A 13,096-nucleotide genomic window follows, 5' to 3' on the forward strand; every position below is an offset into this window, starting at 1 on the left:
ATAAAATAAAAATATTTAAAATATTCTTAGAGCTGGGGATGTGGCTCAATGGCAGTGCACTTGCCTAGAATGTGTGTGGGCTTGGGATCAGTACTTAGCACTAGAAAAAAAATTAATCTCCTTGATCCCAAAAAAATCAAGTGCAGTGTTTACTGTCCTTTTGACATCTCTCATTTCTTTCATCTTCCTTTTTAGATCACTGTACTTTCTTCCCACGTGAGAGTTGATTCGTCATTCAATATCATCCTTCCCAAATCCTAGACCCTCACTTAATGTATCTCTAGCAGATATTGAAAATATGAGAGCTATTCCTGACATTTATATCTTTATTCACAGTGGTCAACCAGAGATGGTTCCCAATCATTCAAACCCTATACCTCCTCAGAGTCCAATTGACTCACAGCCTTTTCTTCTGGACTTCCCTGTTTTCCCAAATCCTAATGTACTGCCCTATCACTCACTTTGGGATTTATGCATATAGGCTGATTTTTACTTGTTTGAAACCCGTCATCTTCAAAGGTAGAAAGACTCTTAGATGTCACTGAAGTCCTCTTTCATATTTGAGAAAACTGAGTCTCAGCGAAAAGCGTCTTACCTCATGTTACTTGAGATACTGGTGATCTGAATCACATTCTCCGGACTCCTATCCAAAGTTTCTAAGTCACCTCTACACATACCCAATCTTTCCCGACATGACGCAAATAAAATGCACATACCAAGGTCAGATGAAACTTTATTTAGCGCGACAGTGTTTTCCTTACAATTAAACACAAGAATGGTACACACTTCTCTAAAGGAAATGAAAGCTGAACTCAGGTAGGAGCATGAAGAAGATGGATAAGCGAACTACTTCCTCGCAACCAAGCTAACAGCCGGCAATAGCGGCACAAGCAGGACAAAGGAGAATCGCAAGTTCATGCCCCAAATAGGCAACTCAGAGACTCAGGGAGACTCTTTCCCAAAATAAGAAATAAAAGGACTGGAGCTCAGTGCGAAGATTCTGGGCTCAACTCGCGAGCTGTTACAGCTCGGCCTGCACACAGCACTACTCACTCCTTTACAGGTCAAGTCATCCTTGTGTTTACCAGCTGGGACCCACCGTGAGCTCTGTCACATTCCTGCCTTCCCTTCCTCCTGAGCTCTTTTTCCAGGCCACTACAATGAATGCATGGACAGCTGCCTAAACCTTGCAGCTCCTTTCCCGCTTCTGCTCTTTCGCAAACGCGGATGCCGCAAGCTGAAATGCTCTCCCGCTAGTCTCTCGCAAATCTAAGCCGACTTTCACTTTCCACCAGCACCACCGGCTTCTGTAGAAGCATCTGGCTTCTATACAAGTATCTCGAGCGCCCTCCCAAAGTGAACCCGCCTCACAGTGAGACCCGTACCTGCTGACAACTCCCGGGAGCGTGGAAGAAACTGCCGAAGAAACGCTGACTGCAAGATGCTCGGGATGCACTCTGCGGAGCACCGAGCCGGGAGCGCGTTCAGCCTACCTCAGGGATCGGTCTGCGGCCTGGCGCAAGGAAGGTTAGGGTTCCAGAGGCCGGGAGCTGCCGCCGGAGGAACCCAGCCCACTGGCGAAAAGTGCCCGAAGGCGCCCGCCCACGCCCGGAAGCCCGACGGAACACCTGGCACGCAGCGCCTACTCCGCAGCCGCGGCCGCAGCTCCGCTTTACTGCACTGACGGAAACCGCCGCAAAAATGGCCGTCACGTCAGATCCGCGGGCACTGGCCCGGATGGCGTCGGGAACGTCTTGGCGGTCCAAGTGGGCCGGATTCGGTCCCGTTCCTGCCGCCGTTTCACCGCAGGAAGCTTGCTGAACTTTAGTGAGTTCCTCGCTTTTAAAACCTAGCCAAAGCGAAATCCCCTTCATCTCCTGCGTCAGTAACACAGCAGCGCGTCAGGCAACGAGCGCTTCTGGGAAACCCGTCGTGGACCATGAAGTAGCCCAGCTGAGCTGCGTGCCTTAGCCCGAGCGCGCCAGATCAAACACAGAATACCAGCTAAATGTAAACCTCACATAAAATGAATTTTAAAAAATGTTTTTAGTGCATGTGCTAACCAGAGAGGCACTCAGGACAACTCCAAATTCTGGTTTAGACACTATTAGCTGAGCTGAGATGGAGATAATAATAGTCTGCTGGAAGTCGAGTGTCTTGCGGGAAACAATATAAACTTGAAACACGTATAGGAGCTAAAATACCAAATATGACTATATGAGACTGAAGCTGCTGTATCTAAAGTAATTTCTACAAAGAGAAAGACGAAAGGAGACTGCGTTTTATATTGCTCCTGACACCCAAGCTCCAACAGACAGTTATCTTCAGCTGAAGGCTGGAAATACAAAGAATTAGGGAGCAGATATGAATTTGTTTTGCTGTGGATTTTTGAAAATGAATAGATTACTCTCATTTTAAACTTTTTACAAAATTTCTATCAGCCTGTAGTAAAAACTTTTGTTTCCTAATCTTTGGTTTTAAAAATTGTATTACAGATACTAGTCTCTCTTAGCTCATACTGGTTACCACTTTTATCAGCCTTTTATTTTGCCCTCTAGAAATATTCTTTGTACACACAAGATTACTGTAAGTCCTCTTACTCCTCAGTGCACTCAGTACTGCATAGTTGATAATTAAAAATTCTAACACCAAGAGGAAAATCAAATAGTAGTACAGATAAGATTTATGGAATGACTGGAGACAGGTACAAGCTTGAGGAACCTAAAATGGAAAGTGTAAGCATCAAACAATAAAAGCTATTGGTTAAAACACATCAAATACAAGTTTTGGGGGCGAGGGTTGTAGCTCAGTGGTGTGCTTGCCTAGCTCTGGGTTAATATGCCAGGCACCACACAGTTTATGATGATGCCTTAAAAATAAAACCCAGACATTACTAAGTTTGCCAGGATAGTGACTCCTTTTTTCTGAAACCTGATAAATAATTTAGTCTGCCTTTCTTCTGTGAACTGTATTTCAGGGTGACCAGTGTGATGATAAGCATTCCAGCTAATAAAAATGATGGATCATGTTTTCTAATAGAGTAACACGCATCAATAAATGCTAACAGGTGAAAAGGTGATAGGAAACTGTAATAGATACAGAAGGCTAGCATTGCCCAAACCCACTGACCAATCTTAGTATCACTAAATGTGTAACAGTCAGACATGTAGTTCCTAATGTGATAAACAGTACACACCACCATGTATGCAGGAGTATAGAGAAACAATCAGCTAAATTCAGAATGTAGGACATTCCAAAAGACCAATGTCCCAGTTTCTCTATTAATGTCATTTAAATGGAGATGAAACTACTATAAAATCACAGAGACAACCAAATGCAACATGTGTATCTTGTCTGGATCCTGATCTGAATTAGCCAACCATAAAAAGGCATTTTTGAGACAAACAGAATTTTACTATGAAATGTCACTAAATGACAGTAAAAAATATTGTGCCTCTAAAAAACAAATGTGGCTGTTTTTAAAAAGCTTACTGACATGTACTGCTGGACTTAGGTAAAATTTTAAATGACACAAACATGACAGAAAGTTAACTGATAAGTCTAGGTAATGAGCATAAATGTTTATTATTAATGCTGTACTTTTCTGTGTGGAAATTACAAGGAAAATAACTAGAAAAAGGAGAATGGGTTTTTATAAGTAAACACTTCCAAGTTCATAGCCAATCTTGTTTTGCATAAACCTTAAAAAATGCAGATAAAGTACATGATTACACTGGCCAATCTTCTAAATCAGTATTAAATAACTGTAGTGTTTTTCTTACATAAACAACAGGCATAATACATCATCTGTAATTCCTTCTGTAGGATGAACCAGAATTTAAACATGCAAATGAAAGAACCCAATGAGTTAATTCCTGACTTTTTGTGGCTCTGGAGGACAATCCTTTCCCATAATTTACAATTACCTTGATCATAACTAACTTTGGGGGGCGTTGGCCAGAGATGTTTGAAATGGATGTGCAAGTATAAGACACTTCTGGGAGCCACAAGCCCAAAACCTCCTGGAATGCATGTCAAAGATTAAAAGCCTACAAGACCTCAAATCCGCATAGGAACAAAACACAGGGCCTTAAGGATTACGTACTCTGATCCGTGTCCTTCCTATAACCCAATTTATTACTTAGTGTGGCGCTGAGTCCTTCCCTGTCCTGCATGAAGCCAGCTTTCATAATGGTCTACATATTTACAAAATTTTCATTGAGAGTGGGGAGAAATGTGCAGAGTATTTTTACCATAACAGTGGTAGTTTGCTGGAGAGAAAAGGGTAGCCTTCAGAATTCTGCTAGCCCATTGTTTTGTTAATTTAGGCCTGTCAGGCTAGCTCTGCCTTGCTTTAAAGAAAGGAAAAAATTATTTCCAGGGCCATCTAGATGTGTCCTGCTCTCATCATTTTGCTTATATTTTACTATCATAGTGCTTTGGGCATGCAACTAAATAAGTAGTAGAAATACACAAAAAGGAATTAAAGTTTTAAAGGTATGTACACTTAAAATCTTAAAACTTTTCTCCAAAAATTTTGTACCCATACTCCTATATGATAACACTGGTCTCTCAATGTCTATCATAGGCAAGACCAGCTAGTCTCCTTTCATCTTCGATATAGCTGCTCCAGTCTCAGTCACTGATTGGGATTCTTTTATCTCTTATCTCAGAAATTTGTTTAAAGTTAGAATACAAATTTTAAAGAGATATAGTTTTAGGTTCTATTTTGACTATAAAATGGAATCCAAGATACAAGAAGCTTCAAAGAAATGAAATTTCTAATTTATATTATGGTTAAATATAGCATGTTTCATTTTCTATCACTGCACTGTATAAAACTATAGCTGTCTACAACATTCACTTCGTGTTTAAATTAAAAATTTTAAATTCAGTTGCTTAGTACATTAGTCACATTAATTGCCTCTGGCTAGTGGCCATTTAGTGCGAGTACAGACTTTTTTTTGGTAAGAGTACAGACTTTTCATCACTATATAAAACTCTGTAAATACAACACTGTTCTGAAATGTTTTGGGCAAAAGGATTAGGACTTTTAAATATTTTCATCCTCACAAACACAATGTAGAGTTTAAATAAAAGTGATCAAAGCACTGAAACAAAGAAAACAGGAAAAAAATTTTAATTTACTTGAAATATTCCAGGTGCTTTTGTAAAAACTTAAACTGAGACATTCTGTACATAACATACAATCATCTCAATATACAACTTTCTCCATATCAAATATCCTACTTTCAAGTCAAAAACATTTAAAAGGTTTTGACTTATTTATAAGGAAGATGAGGCTCCATGCACATTAAAACACTTATTTTTCAGCACTGTGTACATATGTAGTTAATGGTCTTCAAACTGAGAGATTAAACCTGAGAAGTTTAAGAATTTTATTATCACAATTGCATAGCAAGTCTATGTCCAGATAAGACATAACCAAAATCTGTATTTTTAAGGTAACTTGTAAACTTTTTAGTAAATCCAATTTAAAGCAAAATAAATGTTATCAGGAACAGTAATAAAAGATACCTGCGCTAAACCAACTAGGTTTTGGAATGCTTCATCTTATTTTCTGAAAAAATGATAATACAAACAAGCTGTCAAATGTTAAACTATTATTTATTCAGTAACAGTAAGTTGCTGAATCATTAGGCTGGGATGAATTACTTAGGTCAAGTTCACTGTCTGCATGGGGCACAGAATAGTCTTAAAAGTGCAAATTGCTGGGTGGAAAAGTTTTTTATGTTATTCTATAGTGATACACAATAATACTGTGGGAGAACTATTATAGCTCTAGTCTTGAAAACAGAGGGTAATGTAAAAAGGCTGAGTCATGCACGAACTAAATGTTAAAGGGCATTGTAACAGGCTTTATTTTTTAAATTGTTTGAAATCACTGGTGATACCACTTTAAAACATGCCTTATCAACATAGGTGACATTTAAAAGTATCCAAGTAAATCCATTATTCACTAAAAATAACACCTTACATTTATAGAGCACTTTACTTTTGCTGAAGCGAATTTCACATACTCCATTCCATTTTATTCCTCACAACAGCCCTGTGAGGTAGGCAGAACACATTACAGTTATTTTAAGTAAGGCAATACAGGCCCAAAGGTGATGATTAACACAAAGGCCACAGATCTAGTATGTAGTAGTGCTGAGGTGATTAATTTTATGTACTTTAAAAGCAAATCTCTTTATAAAGAGACTTCCTTAAAATGTGAATTAAACAGTGCTTTGGTACCTCAGAAAGATTTGAAATGTTAAAGATTCCAGTAGTGCTGTACTCTCCAAAAAGTTGTAATATTAATAAAAATGTCTTTTACCAAATCACTGACAAAAATTAGTTGAAACTCAGTAAGCTCCAATCTGAAGCAAACACATTCACCTACATTCTTCCCTATATACTGTGAAATCTACATGTCCGTTCCTAAAGTCCAACTTACAATGACTGGACACCATTAAAGAAACATTATTTTAAATGAACATAGCTTAAACAAATATGAATCAGAAGTCAGGACCTTACTTTGATCCACCAAAAACAAACACTTTTATTTTAATAATTGGGTAAGAGAAAAGTGCTATGGTAATTTTGTTGTTTATTTATTAAGCCAATATTAACATTTATATGGCATGTCCAATAATAAAAGTAAAAAAAATAATATAGTTCATTTAAACTCCAACTAATCCAAAATTATTTAGGTTAGTTGTATATTCAAGATGACAAAGCTATCATATCTAACATCAGAATCACAAACAATTGCAGAATGTAAATACTGTAAGATACATACAAAACAAAAACTAAACAACACGAGGTAATCTTGCAGTGATGATTAAGAAAACATTTATACCTCTTATAATACTCCAGTGCTGGCATTATGAAGTATACATTTTGGTTGAAAATAACAAGTAACTTTATGATTACGTGGCATGTATAAATTTATGCCAACCATTCACTTCTCTGAACAAATACATCAGATGTAAAAATGAAATCAAGAAACTTCCCTAACCCTGTATTTTGTAACCATATGAAGGTAAACCATATTGTATGTCATTCAAGGGCTTTTTAAGCTATAGCAAATTTAGTCTTAAAACTTCTGACTTCTTAGCAAAACATTTTAAAGATGTAGTTGGTCTCTAAAAGCAGCAAAACTAGGTATACAATAAACTTCAGTTTTCAAAAGATGAATAAAAGTAATTGTAACTGCAACACTCATCCATATTTGTGTATAAATGAGCCAGTGAACACTGATGTAAAATGATTATTTGAAAAAATGAATTATGATTTGAAAATACAGTCAACTTTTTAAGCTTAGACTCACACAATTCATACTAAAAAGTTAGAAATTAACATTCTTTGGAATAACCACTTTCCAAATAACCTTTTCCAAAGTTTTTCGAATTGTTTATAAAAAATACATAAATAATTATTTATGGGAAAATATATATAGAAAAACTAATTTTAGGTAAGTCATGAAACAGCATATGACTAATTTATCATGACACTGATTATGAAAGTCAGACATCAAAAAGAGACCTAGAACTTTGCTAGAGATGAGTGGTTTTTTTTACAGGACAAGATGAATTATGATATATCTAACTCCCAAAGATAACAATAAAATTCTTTCTCACCAGCTTTCTAAAACCAAAAGAAAATTGAACAGCCCAGAAATTGAGCTCTATCATACAAGAGATGCTCTTAGAGAAAAGACTTCAATTTTAGAACAGGCACAAAGAGACCTAAATCAAACAGTGTCAAATGAAAGAATGTAAACACATGTATCAGGATTAACAAGGAAAAGTGAGTAAATACATGAGAAAGCAGGAATCTACAATGGAGCAATTATCTCAACTATAAAGTGAAAATACGTTGCTTTGACAGCAGTTGGATGATGCTCACAAGAAAGATGACTAAAGAAAAGAGTAATTAATATTCAAAACCAGTTTCATGACATTGTGAAAACATTCAAGGTGAGAGTGAAAAACAAAGCCTCATGTTGGAAGACAGAAATAAAGAATTAATCCATGAACATAATCGTTTAGAAGATAGACTGTATTAGTATGAAAGGGAGAAAGAAGAAAGAATTGTGAGACAACTTCAACAAAAACTGACCAATATCTTTAAAAAAATCTATGTCAGAGGCTTCATTGGAAGTTTCATCACATTATCGCATTAATTCAGAAGATGAGACATAGCATTTAAAGAAGAAATTAGATCAAATCAGGAGTCGACTGAAAGAAGAACAGTATCGACACACAGAAGCTGTGCAATGTGTGGAGAAGATGCAAGAATACCTACAAAAGCTTGAACTTGAGAATTCCAGGGTAAATGTGAAAATAAAAAAGCAATCATGGAAATGTTACCTTCACACCAATTTGTTAAGTGCAAATTTGTCTGAAGATAAGGAATAGTTAAAGAAACATTGAGTTAAAACAATCTCTGGAATATACTTTAGGTCAACAAAAAAAATGATGAACTAAAAAAACAGCTAACTGGATTTAAGAAATATCTACATCTGGATAAAAATAATCAGTTTTTCCACCAGGAGTTACTTACCTATGAAAAATATCCAGAAGAAATGTAAAATGCTAGAGGAAAATAAAAAGAAGTTGGAACAAGAAGTAGTAAACCTCAAAAGTCACACAGAAAAAAAATGTAGTAGAACATGGCCAACTGCAACAGTGTAAGCGGGAGACTGAAGAAAAGCAAGACAAGAGTTACTGGAAAAATTAAAACAAGTCAATTCATTTTTACGGACACAAGGAGCATCTCAAGAGAGCAATTGAGAGAGTAACAATGCTTCAATGAAAAATCACATGGAACTCAGAATTAAGAACCTGGAATTGGAGCTCTCTAAAATGAAAACCCAAGAAGAGTCCAATAAAAGACAACTTGAAAAATATAAGCAACTCTATACAGAAAAATTCAAAACTAGAAATTCACTGTCTAGTAAGCTAAACAAGGCAAATGAGAGGCTAGAAGAAGCCAATACCAAACTTCTGATGGAGAAACAGCAAAACAGATCTTTGCTGAACACTGTCAGTACAAGACCTGTCCTACAGTGTCCTTATGTCAGAAATCTTAATCATAGTTTGGTGCTCTAAACTTTTTCCCAGAGAAAACTTAGTGGTACATACATTAAACCCATAGCCTTCAAACAACAGCATGGAGAAGTACCTCACACTAAGATTCACGAAGAACTGGAAAATAGTATAAACACAAAACTAAGAGAAGCTACTGCTGAAATTTATACTGAAGTCTCAAAATTTTCTCCCAGATTTGCTAATAAGTAAAGATCTAATTTCAGAAGCATCACACAAATATAAGGAGATTTTAAGGAGAAGATATCTGACCTGAAAAGACAACATTTTTTAAAGTGGACCATATAGATAACATTTCATATATATCATTAAGGTGTATATGAAAACTTTGTTGAAAGAAAAAAGTTTTGTGTCATGTACATGATTAAAAATTAAATACTATTTTAAACTAAAAAAAAAAAATGATTTCATGACAGACACATTTATACCACCAAGGATCAGTTACAAAAAATCAAATTACGCATGTTGTTTATGTGTTAACTTTATAAATGAGAAAATAAACATAACACAGTATGTCTCCATTCGTAATGTGGGGGGAAATTTCTGTTTACCAAACAGTAAGTAGGTCAAGTTTAGCTATACCGTTTTAGTTCATGGTTTGTCCAAAATGGTACAAATGCTATCAGCTAAACCCAAAAATAGACAGACATGCCCTCAATACTTTTAATTTGTTTACCTATATCTGGAATAGGCAAAAAATCACAATATTTTAGATTTCAATATGCATTAGTTATTAAATGCTTGGTGTATATACACGTATTTATCAAAAGTTAAAGATGTATGTGACAATCAGCTGAAAGAGTCAAAATGAACTGTAAAAAAGCTTCTTTTCTAAAGTGCTTAAGGCAGCTCCTTCATTTCTATTTTCAGCTTAATAAAACTGATTTGGGATTCAACTGCTAAACGGGAAATGCGATACTAAATGCATGTTTTTCTACAACATAACTTTCTATACCTATGATATGTCCATTGCAGTCAACTCTCATGCATTTCCTTTATAGAAAGCAGTCATGTTTGACCAGTCAAAACAAAAAGGTAAATGAAGTAATAAATCTGAAAGGGTTTACCAACTCTCTACGGGGTATTAAGTTAAGTAAAACATCTCAATATTTTTTACTCAAATGTCAATTAACAGTATTATGATGATGAAGTTAGTAGTTACCTTATTTTGATACATTTAAATAGGCACTAATTACTTTTGTTTGAAAATGAGATGACAATCTTTCTCTGTTTAACTTAATGACTAAACCTTAAAAATTCTAAAACACTTATTCTTTTGTTTTAGAGATCATAAAAAAGAAGCAAAGAGAGGGAAACCATCAGAGTGCTGTCTTGAAGTGTTAAGAACTACATATGATGAAAACTTGGGCTTTGCATTCACTGAGTTTATATTTATTACTGCAAAGCTGCTTAGAAATGAAGGCTTCCAGAAGCTGGAGATTTAGCTCAGTGGCATAATGCCTGCCCTGCAAGCAGGCAGTCGTGTGTTCAATCCCTGGTACTGATAAAAAGGAAAAAGACAAAAAGACAAAAAAAAAAAAAAAAAAAAAAAAAAAAAATGAAAAAAGAAATGAAGCCTTCCAAAGAAATTACACATTTTTTACAAATGAATATTGAAAATGTTGAAACAATGACAAGAGCACAAGGAAAAATAATATACATTCTTCTAGTTCCTGATTAATATTTCCTTTTCTCCATGCCCAGGCAAGAGAAATGCCTAACCACTATATTCCAATGCTGCCTGGCTTCAATAAAGTTGATACAGCAAAGGGTGTGGAGCTTTAGCATGCTTAGAGGAAAAGGCACTGAATTAATGTGAAGACACACTATATAAGAGTAAAAAATTTTATACCAGAAGATCTGGCTTTTTCTGTGTCATTTTTGCTAAGACATACTGTATAGCTACTCAAATAAAGCAACTCCACTAAATTACTGCTTTTAGGTTTGAATCTACAAGAGGATGAACTGCTTTCTTAAGTCCTGGAATAGCCCTTCTATAAGGAACAGAACATCTAAAAATTATTTTCAAAATATGAAGAACAAAAAAATACAATTTTTAGAGAATCAAAAAACTATCCATTAACATACTTCATTCTCTAAACTGCTTTACAGGCTTTTAAAATTACCAACACAGTGCAGATATTTGTCTTTTGAAAAAATAACAGTATAGGTCAAATAAAAATACACAAAATATTTGTTTTATCAATGGAACAAAAATGATCATATAGTAACCAATAAATTTAAGAGGAAATGAGTTCTTAGCATTACACAGGCCTTTACAAAAAGCAACTCATACGCAACAATGACTTCTTGGGGAAAGTTGTTATATATAGCACAACATATTTAACATGAGAATGGAAAAATTCAACAAGAGAAATTAAAATTAAAATGCAAATTGAGTTCCTTAAAATATTCAAGAAATTCTTAAATACTGTAACTACAATTTTTTTGGCTCAAAGAACTCCAGTTACACATTTCCATCAATTCTTTAACAGGTCTTTTTTTCTGCTCAATAATCAATCACAAGATTTACTTGTTTAACATATTTCCCTCAGATCTGGGAAAACTGTGTTGAGTTTTGGAAGAATTATAGCCCTTTGGAAAGCAAATGAATGCAACAAAAGGACTGAGGAAAAAAATCTCTATATGTGTTTGAAAAATTCACGTATCAATTAAACATAGATACACAGACTTTTTCAAAAACAATTGTTTAAATCATTTCGCATCTTACTAGAATACTTGTAGGCAGCTCCCTTTCTAATTTATTTTTTAGATAAAAGCTGAGTATTATATTGTTTTCTACACTTTATATAATCTTATCAATACACTTTTATTCCTACTAGTAATGTGAAAAATCAGCAATAACTAACTTTTTGTGCTACTAGAAATTGAATATACTGAGCTACATCCTCAGCCCTTTTTAAAAACTATTTCATTTTGAGACAGTGCCACTAAATTGTCGAGGCAAGGTTCAAACTTCGGATCCTCCTCCCTCAGCCTCTCAGAGTGCTGGAGTTACAATCATCTGCCTCACATAGGCTAAAAATAACTATTAAAGTTGGAGTTAAACTACACAATAAAGTCAGAAAAAACACAAGTCTTTAAAAAATCTTACCCATTATCCAAAGTGAGGCAATAAAAGGAAGTCTAAACAGAGGGACATGTAAAGACTGCTTTGCTACTGTGAAGAGTACAGAAGACACAAAACTGAATGTTGAGTGGTTTTAAGCTGTTTAAACTTTTCTTACCCACTCTATTTTGAATTACAACCACAAAAGAAATATCAAAATATTTTAGAAAAGAGAAAGTGATATGCAATTTAGCAAAACTCAACTTATTTATAACAGAAAAACCATTTTGAGAACTTTTCTATCGTTCCCAATACTTTCAATTTTTAGACAATCTTAAGGGACTATGAATTTTTAAAAGATCCCTGTAAACATTGAATAACAGATGGTGAGTTAGGAAAGAGAACATGAGGAAATAGGAAAGCAAATTTTAAAAGCTTTCATTCCAGGTCCTATGATCAAAGTACAGAATTAAACGTATCAGAAGAGCTAAAGTAATCTAAGAAAAGCAGAAATGAGTTTCTACATAAATATTTAAACACTGCCTTTTCCCCTACTTACTCTTCAAAACATTAGTTTCTTGCTAGGTAACTGCCTGCTTTATGATATTGCACAGTAGGTTCCTGCAAATGCTTCACACTAGATGCTAAAGCTGAGATTCTAGGTCTTAATGCAGAATATAGCAAACCAGATTTTCACACTCACAAACTTCTGTGATTAGTAACTGCACAGAAAATGCCACCCAACTGAAGGAGGGTAAACATTTTGAGTAGACATTACTGAGTAACATTGTTCAGGCTACTAGCTGAACCAGTCATTCCATTTTCACTTTTCTGAAGTGTTCTCACAGCACTTGGAACCTGCATTCCCGTGCTCAAAGCAAGTCCACCACACCAAACCTAAGAAAAGACA

The 13,096-nt window shown here is 35.1% G+C and overlaps 1 protein-coding gene across 19 annotated transcripts in view; it reads right to left on the minus strand.

The window, feature by feature from the left end:
• The window catches only part of LOC100721890 (FSD1-like protein), a 177,541-nt gene that overhangs the window by 68,964 nt on the left and 95,481 nt on the right, over window positions 1-13,096 (minus strand). For 16 of the 19 annotated variants that reach the window (XR_010039215.1, XR_010039218.1, XM_063224353.1 and 13 more), the window contains one exon: window positions 12,965-13,083. Coding sequence is in view for 14 of the 19 variants with exons in the window: in XM_063224353.1 (XP_063080423.1) it covers window positions 12,965-13,083 (119 nt within the window). In the remaining 5 variants the exon portion in view is untranslated. The other 3 variants (XM_023565536.2, XM_013153444.3, XM_003470911.5) reach the window with 1 other exon arrangement.

This window comes from Cavia porcellus, unplaced genomic scaffold (genome assembly GCF_034190915.1).
Source record: "Cavia porcellus strain 051 isolate PalLab524CR breed Dunkin Hartley unplaced genomic scaffold, mCavPor4.1 scaffold_1, whole genome shotgun sequence".
NCBI classification, from domain to species: domain Eukaryota; kingdom Metazoa; phylum Chordata; class Mammalia; order Rodentia; family Caviidae; genus Cavia; species Cavia porcellus.